The 23,165-nt window shown below is 39.8% G+C and overlaps 1 protein-coding gene across 1 annotated transcript; it reads left to right on the forward strand.

Moving 5' to 3' along the window:
* The first annotated feature begins 1,279 nt into the window (after positions 1–1,279).
* On the forward strand, positions 1,280–20,679 carry LOC118118848 (cadherin-1). The gene is given in 35 exon segments (XM_047342423.1): positions 1,280–1,730; positions 2,684–2,798; positions 9,003–9,091; positions 9,590–9,742; positions 9,806–10,045; positions 10,737–10,877; positions 11,220–11,375; positions 13,657–13,780; positions 13,783–13,800; positions 14,531–14,575; positions 14,578–14,625; positions 14,628–14,704; positions 15,148–15,184; positions 15,187–15,295; positions 15,797–15,823; positions 15,825–15,876; positions 15,878–15,973; positions 16,220–16,313; positions 16,316–16,375; positions 16,378–16,440; positions 17,524–17,533; positions 17,689–17,773; positions 17,775–17,832; positions 17,925–18,018; positions 18,242–18,372; positions 18,902–19,009; positions 19,012–19,119; positions 19,612–19,670; positions 19,673–19,720; positions 19,722–19,748; positions 19,960–20,108; positions 20,418–20,429; positions 20,462–20,485; positions 20,487–20,608; positions 20,611–20,679. Coding segments are annotated over 35 exon segments (2,883 nt in total). The 5' UTR covers positions 1,280–1,679; the 3' UTR covers positions 20,664–20,679.
* The last annotated feature ends 2,486 nt before the right edge of the window (positions 20,680–23,165 follow it).

A 23,165-nucleotide genomic window follows, 5' to 3' on the forward strand; every position in this document is an offset into this window, starting at 1 on the left:
TACAGCCATCAGACAGTAAGTAAAAAGACTGATAAGAAGCTACTTCAGTATTCAACACAATGTTGAGCTAAGAAAACCTATGTTAAATATGATCTAGCTCGCATTGCTGAGAGCAAAAGAGGGGAAATATTCCACCATTTTTTACTCAAATATTTCATGGCACCACACACAGCGTGCTTCTTTAACTTTTGAAATTGCGTTAATGTAGTTTGTAGAAAAATTCTTCAAACACTTTTATTTTCATCATTATTGTACTTTTTTGACACTGACAGTGTTTGGGGCTGTGTTTTAGCTTGTTTCCAGATGTCAGCTAGTTTGGTCATGCTAACAACAGGCCAAACACATTCTGCACTGTTTAACAAATGTTATCTTTAATAGGAGCAACCTTCAGTTCCGACATTTAGTCCAGATACACATAGGCCAATTTAGCTATTTCAAAAATTGAAATTACAGTTATAAATGAAATCAAGCTTTATTATTAATCAGCCCAACAGGGGTGGTGAGGTGGAGTTTCAGCAGTCCCTTAGACACTCTGACTACATATTGGGTCATAGTGCATGCTATTAACCTACTAGTCTTTCAGTCAGCTGATGTCCACACTATCAGTGGATGGAAAAGACGGATGAAGTAAGTGCTCTGTTCATAGGGATTCATTATTGATGGTTATCACTGTGAAGACTTCAATGAGCACTTTAAGGAAAGGGTGAATACGGCTCTGTGTATTGTTACCGATGAGGACATGAGATGTTGACTCACTGACACCCTAAATAAAACAGAAAGTTGCACAGATACATCCTGACTTTACTATTAGCCCCTATCATGACTTTGTATCGGCTTCATTCGCGTATCCTGACAAATGTTTTCTCTGTCCCCCTTCTTGGGCGAGTCCTCGTGCCAATCACCGGGCCTAAACTGTCCACTGTGTAAACCATATTCTGAAATCAGTCCTGACTTTCAGTTTTGAAAAAACATGGATCTCATTTAGCTGCACGAAAATGAGGAACGTAAAACTTGCGCTTGTCCGGGTCGTTAGAGGCTGATGACTTTATCAATGCTTTTAGGGATGGTTTCGCAACAATAAGTGTCCAGTGAAAAATAGTTTCTGTCAGCAGTCCTCAAGTATAGGATCATATTATGCTAGAGTTGTTGTTGATCACTAAAGGGGAGTTTCAAATAGCCTCACTTACACCAAAAACGGGTTCTGTGTGTGTGTGTGAGAGAGAGAGAGAGAGAGAGAGAGAGAGAGAGAGTCTCCGTTCGCAGGCTGGGGGCTGGCTGATGATTGCCAGTAGAGGAAATGAGAAAGTTGAAGCACCACTCAGCTGAGACACAGCTCACCGCTTGTTGATGATCAATACATTCACGTGTGTGTGTGTGTGTGTGTGTGTGCTGCAGCAGCAGCAGCAGCAAGTGACCGATACCACCGGTTTCTGTCTCCTCGAGCTACGTTCAGCGGCGTGACCCCACCAGGAACACGGAAGCCGCGCACCTGTGAGCTGACGTCACACGCTGAGAGTACCTGCAGCTACACGTCCAGCTGAAGTCAGTTACTGAAACTAGCTTCACGACGCGAGACAAAGGAGCCACGACGACTGTTCGCTGAGGGATATATCCACCATTCGTTTCCACTTTTTGTGACTTTCATCGCGAGGAATATAGAAAAAAGGACAAATAAGCAGATGGCGACCGCTTGGCTCGCGGCTGTGGGCATTTTATTCGTCGCTTTTCAGGTGAGATTTCCTGCTGTGGCTTTCCTGTCAGTGTGCACCTATTCGCGCCGTGTGTAAAACCTGTTTCACTCTCCCTACTCATTAACATCTGATAGAACACTATGTGGGCCTTCTATATGTTGTATCGATAACTTAAAGATAATGTCTGTGTTTCGTTTATGCTGCGATCAGTTTTTCTAATGTCGGTACAATCTCTACTTTTATCACTACTTTAACTTTGATCACTAGATTAATTTAGCGCCGCTCTGCTGAGTGTTTTACAGGACGGAGGTAGAAGGTGGGAGAAGATGAAAGATGGCCAAATAGGGGTTTAACCAGTGCGGCTTTTTTTAGTCTGACTTTTAAAGTTCACGAATCACATCTAATTTACCCGTAATGTGTAGATGAACGTGACGGAGCAGTAAACGCAGAGACGGGTTGTGTTTCACAGGAGTTCGAACGTGCTGAGCGGATGTGCGCGGCCTCGCCCTTGTTCCACTCATGTCGTCACTAGCAGGTTAAATTCCTGCCCAACATGTAGTGTCCTTACATTCACAATTTCGGCCCGGTTTGTGGAATTTCAATGATTGATAGACCTAGACACGAGTAACTGCGTTTCGATTGTTACAAAGCTGCTTTACTCTCTACTATATAAATTCAAGCTCCTTGTCAGACAAAATAGACTGCAGGCAACTTGGGCCTTCAGAACTTGGACCAGGCATGTTCCCTATTTATTTGACATCTTGTAGATTAATAAAAAAAAAAAAGTCAGATTAACCTATAATTAAATTTTTTATTTTATTTCAGCCTCATGAGACATTAAGTTGTTTCCAGTTTGTCTACCTATCCCAACAATTACAACAACCACACAAATGAAATGTTGTTTAAAGTTGATGGATTTTATTTTTGTTGACCGATTTACACATTTTCCATGATTTGGATTATGATTAACTGAAACTGGTTTTCCCTCCTAGGCCTCAGCTTTAGAGACCACAGAGGAGCCAAAATGTGTACCTGGATTCAAGTCAGATGTGTTGATCTTCAGAGTGACCAGAAAGCACCTGGGGCCGGGTACAAGGCTGGGCAGAGGTGAGAACAATCAAGGAAGCTGCTCTCACTCTTTGTCTATTGCACACGGACCTGAATTAAACTTGACTGTTCATTTCTTTCCTACATTCATTGTCCTTAACTATGGGTTATATTTTTGGTCTGTGCATTTTTAGAAGAACAATTTAGCGATAGAAACACCTTGCCCCAGATTAGTGATAAATTAATTTCCCCAGCTTTTTGCTCCTCTGGATCAAATGGCCTTCTGGAGACTAGCTGTTCACATTGTTTTCACATGTAGCCCAAACACCCTCACATCTTAGCTTGGACTCGCACTGCTTGCCATTGTAATGCTCTTATCTTCCAGGGCAAAACAATGTCCCCAAGCCTGTTCTGCAGGCCTTTCTCTTTGACTGGTGTCAGATATTCAGAGTAAAGCAGCACTGTTTTTGTGTCCGTTTACTCCACATTTTCTGTTCTTTCACCGGACTGTTGCGTGCATTACTCTAGTTTTGCTTATTTGTCAGATCCTGAATGTTTCCCACGATGTAGAACCTAACAAAGCATTGTTGTGTGATCAAAGTGTTTCCTAGTTGTTGTTGCTTGTCTATTAAACCCAAGCTGTCCTGAACTAGGTTTCTAGTTTTCCAGTTCCAGATTTACCATTTGTTAAATCATTTTTTGCACTTTAAAAACCATTAATGTAGGTGTGTTTTGTCAGACCAACTGAAATTAAGAAATACAGCTGTGGAAGTGAACTGAATTTTTACTTCACTCTACTGTGTATCTTGGTGCAACTTGTTTATTATCTCGAAGTAAAGGGTTAGGGTTAATAATAATAATAATAAGCACCATTACTATGCCTGTTCTCCTGTGCAGGGTCACTGAGGGAGTGGAGCCTATCCCAGTATATATTGGGCAAGAGGTGGGGGGTTAAGCACAAGTGTGAGCTTCACCGTCATACAGGAGAACCAAGTCTACTGAGAGAGATGTGAACTCTAGAGAGAGATAGAAAGGGGTCATTATTGACTGCTGACATTTACTCTGTGAACTCATTTGGGACACCTTCTTCAACTACTATGTTGTCCAGTGAGTGCTTGGTCTTGATCAGCTGTTTGGTATTGTGTTATGGCTTTTTTTACATTCACAGAAAAGTCTAGCAAAAATGTACTAGACAGGTTTGTTGTAACATTAATACTCAGGAGATTGAGGTTTGGCTTGATCCTCGGCTTTTCTAGTCCATGTGTCCTGAACCCTCAATTGCCCCTGATGTCTGTGTGTGAAGCTCTGTATGAATGTTACTTGTGTAAAGCACTTTAAGGAGTCAAGAATAAAAAAGGGCTATATAAATCTATGTTATTACAATCCATTTTTAATAAGCATTACATAAAAATCCATTTACCATTTTAGTAAGCATTGTTGGCTTTTAGCAGGTTCTCGTACATGACTACAACAATAATGGGAAAAAAACAAAGTGCTTCTACATTGAGAATACTTCACCTGTTTTTCCTATGCACATAATCTGACGTTGTTCAAATACATCTGAAATATTTTATTTTTGACCATGTTGGGATACATTTCCAACAGCAAGTCTTTGCACAGGAATGATACTGACTGTCCCATATTAGGTGGGTCAACAGTCAGTACTGAGATAAGCACTGACCACTGAAAGACTTCCTATTACCTTCAGTGTTCAATCACACATTTGCAAGCCCATGAGTCATTCACTTGACTTGTATCTGCTCTCATCAGTGCACCAGTCTGGTTCTTTATGTCACATTTCTTTACTGCCTGGCCTGGACTAAACTACATAATCTATTCATCATTTTAACATTTTCAATACACTGGTGCCGTTCTTTTGAAACTTGGTGTGACCAAAGTTGGTTAAACAGTGACATTATATTAAATAAATCCTGAGTGGTTAGAGTAGTAGATAATAAAAAATATCAAATGAGCTGTATATCATTACAAGAGTACAGTGACTCACTTATTTACTGTCTGTATATTCACTTCAGCTCAGGTAGATAACAGTCCAAATTCCAGTCCACCAGTCATGTTTATATTCAGCAAATTAAGTTTTAACATGAGGTAACACTTGCAGACAAAAACTGTTTTCGCTCACACAAACCTGCTACTCATCACCTGGAGCTTAATTATTCGTTTCCGTTACTTATGCTCCACCTAGTGTCCAAAATACAATATTGCATGTGGTAACCTTTGTACTGCATTAACATCAACCAAAACGAACAGAAACTAATAGTATGGCTCCACCTATTGCAAAACACTGTTTTAGCTGTAGAAACTCATTTCATTGTCCTTCCCATACTCCTCATAAACAGTTACTGATGCTGCATGCTTACCTGAGGGTTCTTGGTGTATAGGCAGAGAAAGAAATTGCAGGAAGGGCTGGATGATAGGGCTCGAAGTTGAATTTAAAAAAACCTATTTATTCAATCAAGACAATTGCACCCATATGATTCTAACAACTGTAAATTAAATGTTCTACATGAACTGGATGAATTTACACTGTTTGAATTGGAAAAACAGTAAAAAAATGATTGTGTGTGTGAACAACTGAGTCAGAGGTGCACACAAGGGTTGGGCGATGTTCATAGTTCATCTTGTCACCCTGTACAATTGTTTTAAAGTAGTTCTATAACTAAAATATTATAAACTTAAATAAATGACTTTAAACACATTGGCACTTTTCAAATCAAAGCAGTTTTAAATTTAGAAATTCTACTTGCATTACTCAAAGTTGTCTGTTAATATATCAACAAATAAAAATTAAAAGCCAGAATCAAACAGGTAACCTTTAGATTACCAGATTACTGCTGTACTGTATATTTAGAAAACTATAATGTACAAGTAGGCAGACTTTTTATGGGTTAGAAGTGGGTTATTAGTGGGTGTGTAAGAAAAAGCACGAACATTTCTGGGTTTTATTAAAACTCCAACATTTGTAACAGTAAAGAGAAGAACACTAAAGAGCATGTTAGACTTGACTTCAAATGAAACTACGTAAACAAAAATAACCAAAGAATAGGAAAGAGAGGTGAGGGTGACCGGCAGCTCCAGGGAAACTCCACAGGGAATAAACAATCCACCAGATGATTTCCTCCTGACTCCAACTTGGAACGAGGCATCTGCTCCCAAGTGGCGACAACAGAGACTTTACACCGTACTTTTGTAAAGGTAAAACGGATGATCCTCTCCGACCTAAACACGCATTGCTCTGAAGCTACTGGTCACTTCTGTTTGTTGGTTCACATTACGCAAGGTTGTGATTGGAGTGTGATTGGACACATATGCATATACGCAACAGGCTGCACCTGCTGCTGTGGCAGTGTGTGGGATTATAGGGAGACATGGCGTGGTTCTGTCTTTGCGTATCACAAACTGAAACCATGTAAGACTGGACAGCTGGACATTTTAAATGCACATTCAGATTACAGTGGCAGCTCTTCGGCTGTTACAGCTTCACTCCCCAACAAGCATAGGATTATGAGCTTTCACCTATAGGCTGTCAGAGAGGAGAAGCTCCTCCTGGCTCTACAGGAGTTGTTAAGATTAGGTGGGGGTAAATAAAAATGTTCCCTTAATTCAATTCCGTGCAACCTTTAGAACCCAGACCATCATGGAATATAATAAAAACAGTAGCTGATAGTCTTGAAAGCATTGCTGCACCTTGTGGTGTTTGGGGGTTTATGAAATACACGTTAATGCACTTTAGAATAATTAAATTTTATTTGTATAGTGCCAAATCACAATATACATTATCTGAAGGCACTTTAAATAGAAGAAACACAACATTTCCCACAATGAGCAAATTTGGCGACCGTGGAGAGAAAAATCTCCATTAACTGGAAGAAACCCCTAGCAGAACCAGACTCGATGTGGGCCATCTGCCTCGACAGGTTGGGGAGGACAGGGGAGATGGTTGGAGAAGAGGGGAGAAATAGGAGAAACCAGGAAGAGTTGTGTAACCATCTTGTTTCAGCTCTGACAGACTAGTTGTTTTAATGAAAACAAGAGTGATAATTATGGATGTAAAGATGTTATTAATGACAGCAGCAACAATTCATATAATAATAATAATAATAATAATAATAGTAGTGGTTGTATGAATCCTGCAGCTCTGGAGTCAGAGATACCTGCAGACAGAGAGAGACCGAGAGCGAGAGAGACTATGGTAAGAAAAAGACACGTAGTAAAATAAATGAATGTGGCGGCAGTGAGACAGAAAGAAGGGGAGAAGTGCGCAGTGCATGATGGGAGTTCCCCCAGCAGTCTAGGCCTATAGCAGCATTTCTTAGGGATAGTTCAGGACTCACCTTTTCCAGCCCTAACTGTAGGCTTTATCAAAAAGGAATGTTTTAAGTTTAACCTTAAATGTAGAGATGGTGTCTGCTTCCTGAACCCAGAGTGGGAGCTGGTTCCACAGGAGAGGAGCCTGGTAGCTGAAGGCTCTACCTCCTGTTCTACTCTTACAGACTCTAGGAACCACAAGAGAGCCTGTGTTTTGGGAGAGAAGTGATCTATTGGGACAATACAGTGTTATGAGCTCTTTGATATATGAAGGGGCTTGATTGTTCAGGGCTTTGTATGTGAGGAGCAGGATCTTGAATTTTATTCTGAATTGGAGCCAATGCAGAGAAGCTAAGATAGGAATAAAATGAATAGAACACTTCTAATGTCACATTTTTCCTCTGTCATATTTTAGTCTGTGTGTTGTGTACATATTCATCTGTGGAGATGTGTTCTGCTCCAAAGCAGACTTATAAAAGCTTAGTAGAAACCGTTGCCGTAGAAAACGCAAGCACTTTAGAATGAAGCATAAACTTTCAGTAGGGGAATCCACCTCAGTCATGGGTTTCTTACAACACATCAAACTTAGTTACATTGATTTAAATGCCTTGCCTGACAAAGGGACTGGTCATTACAGAGCAGTGGATTAAGATGTTGATACTATAGTGTTAGTGATGAAATAATATTGTGTGCTTTTGTACTGATCATAATGCAAAGATAAATATATGATTCTCATCTGTATAAGTTCAGTACAGATACTGGTCAAAGATGTTTTAGCCCAGGTTAGGACAAACGTCATCACCAACAACCTTGAGTGAGGTTTGAGAATGTTGGCTTTTAAGTACACCAGTAATGTAGGGTTTAACAGCATCTAACATTTTGTGCTGCTAAAAACACTATTTAGTTTTTGTCCTTCCTTTGCATACCTCAATCAATGCACAGAAAGCACAGCCTCTGATTAATCTGATCATATTAGGTAAAACTAAGTGATATTCCTTGTTTGTGTATCCATAACCGCAGCTGTATTAATAGTGGTGAACTTTTTTATGATTGAAGGACTGTGCAACAAGTTTGACCATTTGCAACAGTTTCTCCATAGTGCTACAGTAATTGAATGTAACTGTTAAAAAATGTTTCATAATTCACTTATAATCTATTCTGGGGAATTTAAATTTGATATGTTAGTAAATTTGTTAAACTAGGGAGCAACACTGTTGTGTCCATGAATGTAAAATGTGTGAACTGCACATTATTGGATAAATTATATTCACATTTCCTGATTATAAAATTGTGGGCCACGCATTTCCCCTGGCAAATGCTAAATGATGGAATCTTGATGCATGAAGATCTTTTTAGGCCACAATTTTTGTGTTGACAGGACGGCAGCCTAATAACTGCAGACAGCTGTCTAGCAAGTGATAGCAGTGATGGACCAAATAAACTAGAATCTCAAATTCTATACTTCCACAGCTTTGCATCTCACAGCCATACACAAATCAAGAGCTCACAGGCTTTTCAGCCTCTCCCTCTTGTATATGCAACCTCAGAATCCACTCTTAAGATATCCAGTCAGCTAACCATCCTGGGTCACGACAGTCCTGTGAACTGTGGCAGGTTCATAAGCTGTAACTGAAAATGTAACAGATTATAGAACTGTTGTGACTCTGGGAGGCTGATGTGGCAGCTATCATCTCTTATTTTATGAACTGAAATGACCCTTTTGTACAAGTTGTTTTTACTTGATTTCTTCAAAGTAGACATTTAACATACATCATGCAGCCCTAATTGAACCATTTATGACAAGCTGCCACTTCCACGTGATATTTAGCTTAGTGTGTGTGAGTGTTTTTTATCCAGTGAATAATATTTTGTCATGTACTGAAAATTTGCAGATTGATTTCTCTGCATGCACTAATTGTTTCTTGTGTTCAATCCCAGTGGGCTTCAATGACTGCACAAACCGCACAAGATTTCTTTTCATCAGTAATGACAGACGTTTCATGGTCCATCCAGATGGGATATTGATGGTGAGCAGACTTTGACAGACTCGATATCTAAAAAAGAGCAGTTTCTGATTCCAAATTTTTTTTTTTATTATAATGCTGTAATTCCTGCATGTTAATCTGATCTTCATTATGAAAATCAGATTATAATGCTGTAATTCCTGCATGTTAATCTGATCTTCATTATGAAAGCACAGTTTAGCCTCTTAGACAGTTAAATTATGAAGGATATCGTTGTACAGAATGTAACAGATTTCCAGGATCCACCACATCAGCTCTGTTTAAACACCCAGTATGTGTACGTTTTCTTGTCGCTTTCTTTACCTACACTTTATATTGTCCTGCGATTTAGATGATGAACATCAACATCAGTTGCTATGATCACTTTTAAATTTACCCCAGCCATGTTGGAGAGGAATATCATCAAAATGTCAGAGCAGTTCAGTTGGCCAGAGTTGACATGTTACGTCAAAGTGTTACCTGTATGTCTACCTTCACTGATGATTTTCGTTTTTCATCCAGGTAGGGAGAAAGGTTTTTCTTCATGAAGGACACCTTGACTTCTTTATCCATATTTGGAACTCGCATGGTAAAAAAATGACAGTTCCTGTCAAGGTAGTGGACCATGGACATCACCGTGGGCATCACCAAGGGGATAACCGCGGGCATCACCATGTGCATCACCAAGGGGAAAACCATGGGCAACATCAAGAGAGAACCCATGGGCAACATCAAGAGAGAACCCATGGGCATCACCAACAGAAAACCCATGGGCATTACCAAGGGAAAAACCAGGGAGATCACCATGGGCATCCCCATGTGCATCATCAAGAGAAAAACCATGGGCATCACCAAGGTAAAATCCATGGGCATCACCATGGGCAACACCAGCGAAATGTTGAGCATCACCTCGGAGAGAACAGACACCACAACAATCAGCACCACTTGAATGAAGTGGACTCTGCTAACAATACAGAGGTATGAATAGAGGCCCTGTTGGAGGGGAATAAAGAATCTAAATTTGTGGAAATAAAAAATGATTTTGAAGTAATACATTTGATGGAAATTAGTTTGCATGCAAACACTTGTTTCCTTAAAAAACACTGTTTGTGTTTGAATGGGAAAAACTCAGTATTATGTCTCTCTAGAGGTTGGCAATACAATGCTTCATAGCAGGTTTGAAAGGTTTTTGAGCACAAGGAAGAAATGCAGCCCTTACATATTAAGTTGTCATGCTGTACTGAGAGTCTGACAGTTCCACTGAAAATACGTTTCTTGCCCCGGGATAAATGCACAGCAAGTTTAATATCAACCAACCTATGCTCCACTTGGCTTGTCTGAGCATATGATCAGCTGCCTGAAGTTGTTGGTCAGAGTGGTGGGTCTCTTATAAATCTGCAGAGGAGGATGGGAGAAGTGGTTGGGTTTAGCACCACAGACACCCAGTATCTATACCGTGTATGGCTGCAGAGTCACTTGGGGAAGGAGCTTATCCCAGTGCACACTGGTTCTTAGGGGGGTCCACTCTGGACTGGTGTACTCCTTGGACAGTAACGGCTAATGTTGACGCCTGCTCTAAGATTTCAGGATTTCTTTAGAGATTGTCTATCTAGACTCTTGTTAGACTAATAAACCCTATAGTACTTAAAATGTATGTACATTTTTATAGAATGCAACCACCCCAGAGGTGCCTGTTCTGAAGTTCCCCAAGTCTGGTGATGGATTGAAGAGGAGGAAGAGAGACTGGGTTATTCCTGACATCAATGTTCCTGAAAATAACAAAGGACCCTATCCTCTTAAAGTATCTCAGGTAAGGTGGACAATTTGCACAATCAAATACTCAAATGCAAAAAAATTCTAATAACAATGGTTGCAGAAAATAGATGTTTCCTTGTAACAATGACAACTACGTTCTTTGGTGCTCCATGGCTGTGATTTAACAAGGTTGAGATCACATGGTAACTTACTTGATCAGAATGTAGAATATGGTAGCTAAGCCAGTCTTTGTTTTTCTAGCCCAGGAGTTTTAAAGCAGCAAACCTCAAAGAACTTAGCACTTCTTCTTTACTAAATTGAAATGGTTTTGCAAAATATTAACTATGGTTACAGTCAGTGAGAATTGTTTAACTCACACCTGTTGTGTTTTGTTCAGATCCGTTCTAGTGAAGATAAAGTGAAGACGATATCTTACAGCATCACTGGTCCAGGAGCTAATGAGCCTCCCCTTGGCCTTTTCACAATGGACAGGCTCACTGGTACTTTGTATCTGACACAGCCTCTGGACAGAGAGAAGGTGGACAGGTACACGGTAAGCACCCTCTCTGATGTTAGTTTTATATCTACACTTTTTGTCAAACATTGTGTATTTCTTTTCACTTTCATTTTATGCTGACGTCCAAGTACAGTAAAGTGCCTTCATCTACACTCAATAGCCCTTAATAGAACATGGACAAGTGAACCAAAAACTCATTATAGAAAGTTTGTGATAAATTTGTGGTGAGGTTAAGATCAGGACATTGTTATGAAACCATTTCTAAAGCTTAGTCTTCCCAGGAGCATAGGGATCTCATTAGTTGTGAGGCAGAAGAGGTTTGGAACCAAAGGTCTCTTCTAGAGCTGGATGTCCAGTCAAGTTGACTAACCAAGGCGGGCTGAGACAGGGAGGTGGAAAAACAATATATATATATTTCAGTGCCTCATTTTGGTGCCTGAGCTATGTACTGACAGAGTTATCCTGCTTAGAGGTAACATTAACATCACTGCACGTGCCTCTGGTGGCAGCACACTCTACATGGCTTTGGCAGCACTTAATGTTACCCTACAGTTATCTAGTAGCTACCTCAAACTCAAGTAGACAAAACAACAAAATACCTGAAGATAAACTGTCGAAAATATGTCTATATTTTATGTGAAAGGATTCTGACACTGGGACATGCAGCAAATGTGTGAGCAATTGAGAGAGGAGAGCCGAGAGCAACTGTTGTCCCAGGAGCAACAGCTTATAGAGTTGGTGGTATGTTGTTTATGATCCACCAGAAAACCGAGAGGAGGAGAAGAAAGACAAAATAATTGTCTGGTTCCTTCTAGCCGTGTACAAGATACTTTTGAAAGCAGAGGGTTGCACCTTGAAGATGTTCCTTGAAGAAAACCTGCTTCAGAGTGAACACAACCTAACATTGGCATGACTGTTAAACTCCCAGCGTGACAATGACTTGAAGCATGATGCCAAGACAAAGCTGGAGTGTCTTCAGGACAAGTCTGACTTTCCTTAAGTGGTCCTGACAAAGTAAATGGTATCTGGACTGTATTTAAATTGCGCTTTTTCAGTACAACATTTACAAGCACTTGACAATTTGTGTGGCAATCAAACACACATTTATACAGTGTCATCCAGACTTAAACCCCATAGAAACTGTGTAGAGACTTGAAGCTCAGATACCAAACAAGAAGACTTGAAGCTGTAACTTCTGCTAAAGGAGCCTCTACAAAGTACTGAACTCGGGGTCTGAATACTTCTGTAAAAGAGAGGTTGTTTCTGAAACCAAGTCAGGATGGGTTATTAATTGTAGACTGATGGAAAAAAAATGGAACTTGGTCCATTTAAAAAAAAAAGATATCTATTATACAATGTGTGGAAAAGAATGTCTGAATACTCTGAGATCACTGTGTGCAATCGAATAGTAAACAACAGGCAGTAAAGCCTACCTGCATTTGGGTTGACACATCCACTACTTTTCTTAAAAAAATGGACATAAATGAGCAATAATCAAAATGCCTTCTGGAGATGTCATGTAAACAAAGTAATGCCTACCATTCAGTGTTCATTTCATTTATGTTCTCCCTCTTAATGCATTTGAAAATCAATCAATCAATCAATCAAATTTTATTTGTATAGCCCATATTCACAAATCACAATTTGTCTCATAGGGCTTTAACATGGTGTGACATCCTCTGCCCTTAACCCTCAACAAGAGTAAGGAAAAACTACTTAAAAACCCTTTTAACAGGGAAAAAAGAACGTAGAAACCTCAGAGAGAGCCACATGTGAGGGATCCCTCTCCCAGGACGGACAGAAGTGCAATGGATGTCAAGTGTAAAGGAGAACATCAAGATAAAGGTTTTAGCAGCATTGATTAGGGTAAACATTTTGAAGCATAACTGAAGGTCAGTGAATTGGTGGATTAATGTCATTAATGGTCAAGTGTCTGAGGAGGAATACTATGTATCGAGCAGTCCTGCTGCAATCATAGTCCATGGTCAGCAGCCAGCAAGATCATGATCCACCATCAAGATCGGATGCCACTATAGTCCACAGTCATTGTCCACTGCCGCCATTAGGATCCATCATCAGCTGCCACCTCGGTCGTGGTCCACTACCAGTATCTGATGCCAACACGATAAAGTCTTCTTTTAAATGTATTTTACAGTGGTGTCAAGTTTATCTCTGTTTACTTGCCAGTAGTATTTTTCACGGCCTACTGAGTGTAAAACTCATGGTTGGAATATACCTCACATCACCTGAATGAAATATCTACATTAATTATTTTTACATGTGTTGTATTATGATACAAATGTGTGTCTGTTCGCAGTTTCAAGCACATGCTGCGGTAGATGGGTCACTAAATGCTGAGCAGCCGATGGATATTATGGTGATTGTAATAGACCAGAATGACAACAAACCTGTTTTTGATCAAGATACATTTCTGGGAGAAGTTCTGAATCCTCACCAACAGGTACAGTGAGATACTTTCTATTTATGATTGAATAAATATGGCATTTAACAGAGAAGAGCTAGTAGTAATATTCTGTGGCAGTAATTGACATTGTTGTGGTCTTCACTCAATTATTCACTGCTTTAGGTTTCTTATAGCCGTATTATTATATTTAAAATGGGAGAATGAAAGGTTGGCAAATGGAATATCTCCAGAATGTAAACGATTATTAATAATTTGAAATGAAGCATACATGCTAAAAGATTTTGCAGAAGAGTGTTTGTGGGTTGAGGTAGGTGTTGAGTAGAGTCCAGAAAAATGGGGAAGAATGAATCTGCAGAATATAGATGTAAAATTACATTTAGTTGACGCTTTTCTCCAAAGCGACTTACAATAAGTGCATTCAACCATGAGGGTACAAACCCAGAACAACAAGAATAGAGAGTGCTATAAGTAAGTGCCATTTTAAGTGCTACTAAATTGTTAGTTTTAAAAATGTTATTTAAGGTATAGTCGGAAGAGGTGTGTTTTTAGTTTGCGGCGGAAGATGTGTAAACTTTCTTATGTCTGGATGTCAATGGGGGAGCTTTCCATTCCCACCATTTAGAGCCAGGACAGCAAACGGTCGTGATTTGATGAGTGTTTAGCTCGCGCAGTGAGGGAGCAATGTCGATTAATGTAAATGATGTAATTAAGTGTTCACGCCAGACGCCTCTGTACTTAAATTCACATTTCTGAAAACCCCTAGCAGGTTTTGAGGTGATAAATGGCCAGGCTTAAGTAGATCTTGACGAGGCTGCAATGCCAATTCGGATATCTGCTAATGTATTGTGAGCCAGGATCCAAAAGCCCTAGTGGCCCACTGTTTGAGATCAACCCAAACACTGGAGCAATCAGAGTCAATGCCCGTGGGCTAGACAGAGAGGTGAGGATTTGAAAACGCACTGTATTAGTATATATATTTTACCAACTGTGCTAGCATTCATAATTTTGATATGTTAGATTATTATGAAGGCTCTATTGATCTTGTAGTCACTACCATTTATAGGAGCTGTCTGTCATTGGCTGTCGGTAGGACTGTAAAGATGAACAGATCCATATTTGGGAATCAATATTTAAGATGCATGTGATTCCACTGATGAAACTACAGATTCTGGGTTTCCAGAGAAGTTGTTTAACATGGGTGAAGACAAAAACAAAGTTTGTTTTGCAGGTATTTGACCAAGGACAGAGCAATGAGATTAGTATACTTTTCATCAATATGTGTCATAGGCCTGGTACAGATTTAGTGTTTTATGATCAGAGAACATAGTGAGTGTTTAAGCTGTCCATTTGATGAGTTACACTAATTGTATGTCTCCTCAACAGAAATACCCAAAGCACACTCTGGTGATAGAGGCAGCAGACATGAGGGAAATGGGTTGACTGGAAATGCTAAAGTAATCATCACTGTAACAGACAGCAATGACAACCCTCCAGCTTTCACTCAGTCCTCTGTGAGTAAAACATACAAACAGTTCAATCACAGCTTTGCAAGGATGTCTACTTGTCACCAAGCAGTGTGTTTTTTTCTTTTTCTTTTTCTTCTGTCTGGAAATACAGTACAGTGTTTTAAAATGATTAGAAATCAACTGTAAATCTGCAGCCATCATGCAGACATGTAGTACAAGTACAAAACATCTTACAATCACAGCAAGTCACCTGGGCTTTCTGATGAACATTGACTTCATACATGGTCAACTGTAAGGCTACTGCTGGAGAACGTAGCTGATCATCATCTTTTTTTTGGTATGAGCAATAAACAATGATTGTTCTCCATTTTATCGGATCTCAGTTTAGGGTTCTGAATGTCTGTTTACATGATTGGATAGTAATTCTTTTTACATTTATACTTTTCACATGTGAGAACAAATCAAATGGAAACTCAGATATTGATGTAGGAGGGTATCTTTAAGAAATAAACCTTTATGTCAGGGAACTATACTTTTTCAACATATCCTTGCTTTCACAGTATGAGTACAGTAGCAGAAAATAGAGTGGACGCTTGTCATTACGATGGCAGTAACAGATGGTGATGAGCCACATTCACCAGCCTGGAAACGCCAAATTCAAGATTGTTGATGGTGATCCTGGAGGCCTGTTCACAGTCACAACAGGAAGTAACAAACACGAAGGGATCATTACTACTGCCAAGGTAGGACCTAAAGCATGAATTCTCAAACAAGCCACAATATCAAAGATTAGAGATATCAGTGAACACTTTTATTTGGAACACTACACCTATACTGGGTAGTTCCTCCCTCAACTCCACAAGATTATAGTAATGAAGTAGCAGTGTTCAAGTGGCTTACTCTTTTAGAACAAGTTTGTGTTTTACAGCAGAACAAGATGTAAGATCGTTATCTGATAAATGAATGTACTGTTTCCTCCATCCAACCAGGGTCTTGACTTTGAAATGATCAGCACACTTGTTGGTTGTGCAGAGAATGACATTCCATTTGCTACTCCACTGCCCACTGCCACACACAGTGGTGGTGAACGCAGGATGTCAACGAAGCTCCAGTCTTTGAACCAGTTGAAAAGTTTGTGTCCAAACCGAGAACCTTCCTGTTGACGGTGACGTGGTGCATATCGTTTGACCTGACATTGCACGCAAACAGAGTCATGTAAGAGAAAACTGATGAAAATAACATGTTACTTTGAACATTTATCAAAACACATTAATCCCTGTTGCAGAAAAATTAGCCAGCAAAGTTTAAAATGCTGTTCACACTAGCTTCATGTGGGAGTGAAATATACGATGTGAGAAGTCCAGCTCGAGAAACAGATTTGTATTTAAAAGAGTAAGGCACTAAAAGACAGCACATGATTTGTAATACTCACAGACAGGATTAAGGCTGCAACAACTAATTGATTTAATCAATCATAAAAATAGTTGGCAAACTAATTTCATAATCGATAAATAGGGTCTGCTCTAATGCCCTGCACACACTGCAGCAATGTTTCGTAGGTGGGGGCAGTACTGCCTTGTGTAGCTCAATTATGTAACAACACTGTTTCTTCTGACTAAGCTTTTGAAAAGTGGCAGAGACAAACACTGCTACCAATACAGCACAGACATGTGTACTTCCAAGTTGTCCCAAGTGTTGAAACAATTTACATTAATGCCTTCAAAGAAGACTGTTTTCCAGTAAAGCTGATCTTGTATATGGTACAGCAGCAAAATATCTGTGGAATGAACATGAGGAGAGAACATGTTGGAGCTGAAGATAACTTTTTTCTCTTGGTTTACCAGGGATCGTGAAGAAGCCTAAGGATCATACCACAGTGATAAGTGGGCACGTGTCATGAAAGTTTTTTAGCCTTTCATGTAAAATATTCTCACACTTTAAACACTGATGCTTTCCCGGCTCATCGAGGAGAGAGAAGGCAGCTGTGGTCAAGAGAAGATACATTTTAGATATTAAATTATGACTAGTTGGAATTAAATTGTAGACATCTGAAAGTGGAATTATATTCATAATTTGATTGCAGACATCTTAATGCTATGTAAAGATAATTTTCTACAAGAAGATGTGCAATTAGTTTTTCTAAATAAACTGCTAGAAAATATGGAATGAAGCTTTGTCTTATCTGATAAATAACGCTTTAATCAAAACAATTGCCAGATTAATCGATTATCAAAATAGTTGTTGGTTGCAGCCCTGACTGGATATTATTGGTGTACAGCAATTACAGCATGAGCTGTAGAAAAGTACATCATCTTTACGTGATGTACACGCAGACTCTCACTATACTGTGATGAATTGAATATTGTTTAATTGATGTTATTTGAATGTCCCATTGTGAAGCTTGTTTCTTGTGATAAGCTTGTTTGCATTGACTCACATCATTTCTCTGACTGTCCAGGTATAAAATAATCAGCGACCCTGCGGGCTGGCTGAACGTGGCCAAGGACACAGGCCTGATTAAGGTGAAAAGCATCATGGACAGGAGAGTCGACTTTTGTCAAGGACAGCAAATACACAGCACTCATTGGTGCATACGACAATGGTAGGTGTGACACTAAGCTTGATAATCGTTAAAAGTTGTCGAACTATAGACTTGAAAATTCATTTTATTTTGCTCACCGTGTGTGTCACCAGATGACGTCCCGGCCACAGGAACTGGTACTCTGATTATACAGCTTGAAGACGTCAATGACAATGCACCCATAATTGAGGAACGTACAATAAAGGTGTGTTTCATTTCCCAGATGCTGAAACAGTTGTCATGTGCTTGAGCACTTTTAATGCTGATGTAACTTAACATGGAGGAGTTTAGCTGTCTGGTGGAGAGCCTCTATACATAAGGAAAGAAAATAATTAAATGCCGTTGTTCTAAAAGTAGCCAAACATAACTGTTGTCCACTTAATTGATCAGCAAATTCAAAATGTTTCAATATGACATTTTGTGTTTTCAGGTGTGCTTATAAGGAATCGGCCCGGCCGCTTTCAGTAACAGATAGCATGGACCTTGGCTTTGCTGCTCCATACAGTGTCTCTTTACAGGGCATGTCCAAGACCAACTGGACCGCTCGGATGAATGATTCCAGTATGTGCACTATGATACAGGCTTGTTGTTTGACATGTTTTTAGATTGTTGTAAAATAAACCCACAAATGTAACTTGACTGAAGAAAGGACTACAGCACTTCTTTCTACCATGTGTCAGTGCTTTTATGCTGTTCTATTTCATGATAACTGGGATGGAATTCATCAAACACTTTTTTTCCTCCCAGGCTGTGTACCACGAATGTAAGCTCCAAATTCTGAAATACTTTCAGGTCAGATGTTTAGTATAGATTTGAAATTGACTTCTGAGGTTTGAATGATTAAAGTCGACTGAGGAGGTTATTCTGAGCATGAGGGTGAGCAGTTCCAGAGAAGACCTCATCCTATTTACAATGTAGCATGTTTGTTATGGTCAATGTGTAGCTTAAAGCAATTGGTGGGAACAAAATGAGTGCTGCTTTGGAAATTAATCTGAATTAGATTAAATTAGCATCTGAGATATATATATATTGACATGGAATAATGCAGGGGTTATAAACTACACTTCTTCTCATTTCTTCTTTGTTGCAGAAACGGGCATCGATTCTAATTTAGGCACTGAGCTGGAAAGTGGAGAATGTACTGTGGTCCTGAGGGTTACAGACAACGATGTGGCATGAGCAGACAACACCGCCCAGCTACAGTGTGTGACTGCACAGGTGAAATCGTGTCCTGTTCAGGGCGAATTGCCGGGTGGGAGCAGCCTGCCCATGATTCTGGAATACTGGGAGGCATCCTGTTGCTACTCAGTGAGTCTTTGATTCTAGTTCAATTTGAAAAGATTTATATCAAAAATTCTAGGGACTGTAGGTGAGAACATTAACGTGTAACTCAAAGAAAAGCTTTGAATCTCAACCTGCAGCTGTGTGTTTCTGGGTGATGATCATTTGTTCTGTATGACACAGGCAGCAGGAGAAGCTATGACTGTTTCCAGTAATTCATGCAATGTTTGCTCTTCATTTGGGCATCAGAACATTTGTTATATAGGACCTGACAGCCTCCAGTAATGGACAAAGCTGGTGAAAATATGCTTTTGTTGGCAACAATTTAAGGTGATGGATTAATCCACATTTGATGTGATTTGAAGCGACATGAAAAGTATACAACATGTCCTTTTGAAAATGGTTGGTCCAGTAGTGACCATGGTGCTCATCACTTTACCTTCACTTTACTTTCTCAGCTAACACCTGGGTGACCTAATCATGTGGGTGTTGAATTAACCTCTGTGCTCTTTTGTTCAGTGCTGGTGCTGCTACTACTGCTGTTTGCGAGATGGAGAGGAGGAGAAAAGAAGGAGCCTTCTTTCTGCAGGACGATGATATCAGAGACAACATCTATTACTATGATTATAGAGGGAGGTGGAGAGTAGAATGACCAGGTAAAGAAAGATGCAGGTTTGGTCTCATTTAATCAGTCTCCGGTCACGTGGTTCTTTAAATAATCAAAGTAGCACATCAAAAGGTAAGTGACTACACTTCTAACCAGCCAATCAATGCAGTAGCGATGAAGGCTTGGAAATAATTGAACATAGTCCCTTCTGTGATGTAACTGGAAATCAAAGCAAAACCCTGACATGTATTTTGTGTCAGGACTATGACCTGAGTGTTCTCCACCGTGGTCTGGACAACCGGCCAGAGGTGTTCAGGAACGACGTGATGCCAAACTTCATGCCGGCTCCCTGCACCGGGCCTCGCCCTGCCAACCCAGAGGAAATTGGCAAATTTCATTGATGATGTGAGTCAAAGCTTCCAAACATATTCATAACATCTTATATAGGTTGATTATTACTGCTTTGAAAGAATGAAATCATAATTTATAATTTCACTCAGGAGCATTTTCAAACTGTTTCAGTGATGAAATTTATTCTGTTCAGCACAAGATGTTAAAAAACTTGCCCTTGATGCTCATTTTGTTTCCATGTACGTAAGCATGGAGATGTTTTTGTCTTGTGATTTTTTTATTTTTAATTTTATAAATAGATGAATACTTGTATCATTCACCCACTATATTCTGCAGTGTTTGTATATTAAAGTTGGATTCTATAGAGTGACAATCTAATGTTTATCCCCTGCTCCTCCTCAGAATTTGAAGGCAGCTTGATAATGACCTCACAGCGCCCTCATGATTCCCTGCTGGTTTTTGGACTATGAGGGCGGTGGTCTGATGCAGGAAGCCTCTCACTGAACTCTGTCGAGCAGCGAGACCAGGACTACAACTGCCTGAACGGTCGGGGACCCGCCCCAAGAAACTGGCAGACATGTATGGCGGAGGAGAGGATGATGATATGCTGTAAATGTACCAAAGAACAAACAATAAGTTAAGGTGGGATGCACGTATGGCTGCGTGAATGTTAGTTTGATCGACACTACGGACTGATAAGTGAATGCATCCTAGGAAACTATCAGACAGACATCATTCGGCTCTCAAATGTTGTTTTTCTTTGTGTGATTGTGGTTTACCTTACAGTGCAGTCCATCAGCAGTTAACAGCCACCGCTCAAAGCCAGAGGATGTTGTTTTTGATTTTTTGTACAGAGTTCCCCATTTTGAATGGTTATGCTCAGTCTGTCTTTTTTTAGATCCCTGTTTGACCTTCTCAGCTAAAGACTAAATCTGCTTTGTTTATTCTCTGTTCACTATGTTCCGAAGCCACCTGTTCAGTCTGAATGTGGATTTTATGGATTTAGATGTATTACTCGCCGTTATGCTGGGTGATACTGGACACACACATGCTTGTAGTTGCACTGGTAACGTGTAAATTTGGCAATTTATGGTACTTTACATTTTTTCTATGTAGTTTGCACCACTACTACAATTACATGTCAGTTTTGTATTTCTGTTTGAGGGAATGAAATTATATATAATCAAAGCAAATCCAGGTAGCCAGCCAACTGTGGTCAATGAGTTATCAATAAATGCTTTTAAAATGATTGGTAAGTATCTGTTCAATAGACAACTTTATTACATTGCAATGTCAAACTTTGTGCTAGTTAACTCCAAAGATACTTTATTACAAACTGTTGATTTTGAATTTTTATAAAATGTCTTAATACAAAGATACATTTGTGAATGGTCTTTATTTAAACAAGAACTGTGGCTGACCGGTGCATAAGCAGAGCAGACGGTGAAGTAGAATCCTACACACTGTTATCAAGTAGTGTAGACAGTGTGCTGATACTCATTAGTATCCTGTTTCACGCCATGTGAAAATTAAACCACTAGTGCAAAAACAACGGTTCCTCTTCCAAAATTCTCTAAAAGTTCAAATTGGCAGCTGTTGAGGATGAGAAAGCTATAGTTTTTTTATAGTCAGTTTTTGACTGTTATGAGTTCACCATCCAGACAGGTGTAGTGCACCTCATGTTGCCATTCTCAGTGTGAAAATACTCTTGCACATTTAAAATGTCAACTGAAACATGAATGCATGTGTTGTCCCAAACTGAGACAACACATGTATTTAAAGCTGCTTTTCAAAAGCAATAATATCTGTATGTGGGATCCACTTGAGCTGAACTGGGAACAGGTTCAACACCAGTGTTCCTATCCCCTTGGTGCTACGTGTTGCACAACATACAGCAATTGTACAGCAAGTTTTCTCTTCAGGTTCATACCACAGTGATGTGCTGCTGTTCCATGTGAAAATGTGTCTGGCAGATCACTGCTTCTAGTTATAAAACGGAACCAAGTTCAGCCATGGAGCCTGCAATGGACAAGGGTAAGCACTGGACATGGTTTCAAGATCACTGAGGTTGACCCCACTCTGTATGTGTGCTGCTTGGTAAAGGGATACAATGTGCCCAAGATACACTCGCATTCCTGTCTTCTTCTGAACATTGTGCGTGATTCTCTGTTAAGGCATTTTCCCACCCAAGCTCTTTAAGATAAAGGTTCAACTCCTCAGTGTACTTGCAGACTGGAAAGGCAGTGACGCTCTGTTCCTGAAGGGATAGAGAAAGACAGAGAGAGACTTACGCACACATACACACCTTAGACCAGTGGTTCTCAAACTTTTTCTGTCATGCCCCACTTTGGAGCTAGAATATTTTTCATGCCCCACCCGCTCCCCTGCCCCAACAAAATTATGACAAAATGGGCCAAGTTTAACATGTGTATTTACATAACATACACATGAACATTAAATTCACATTACTTTCAGGAATTACTGATGTGCAAATAAAAAACCTTTTTCAAAACAACTTTTTGTGACATTTGCCACTTTTTTCAAAGAATAGTGCAATAACTTTGCTTAAATTCAACTTAATTGAAGTACTTTTGGAAACATTTATCACTACATTCCTCCATCAGGATGTACTTTTTCAAAAATAGAGAAAAAATAAATTAAATTATAATCACTTTGTTACAACGATGATAAAGCTCAACCAAAAAGAACACATGCATGTGACTGGGGTGTAATGCTTCTAAGTGTCTTCTTAATTTGTTGGGTCTCTGTCAGCTGCCAGAGTTTTCAGACCTAAAATACACACTGGTCTCTCCTCATGTCCTCCTTCATTCACTGTGAACCCAAGAGCAAGACAGGCTTCATCGATCTTTCTTTTCAACTTGGTTTTTGAACACTGTGTCTTGTTTGTCACTGACCTGCTGCTTCACGTGAACGAGCTCTGATCTCACTGTGTGTGTCTCTCTGAGCGAATGAGTGGGGGCGGAGCCCCGGGTCCTGTGTGTGTGTGTGTGTGCGCTGTCTGGGGGCGCGCACACACACACATTCGCCCGCTCCTGGTATTTCATGCTGGCCTGATACGATGATGATTTAACAAATTAACGTGAACGTGAGTTCA

The sequence above is a fragment of the Hippoglossus stenolepis genome, chromosome 12 (assembly GCF_022539355.2).
Source record: "Hippoglossus stenolepis isolate QCI-W04-F060 chromosome 12, HSTE1.2, whole genome shotgun sequence".
Classification (NCBI taxonomy): Eukaryota; Metazoa; Chordata; class Actinopteri; order Pleuronectiformes; family Pleuronectidae; genus Hippoglossus; species Hippoglossus stenolepis.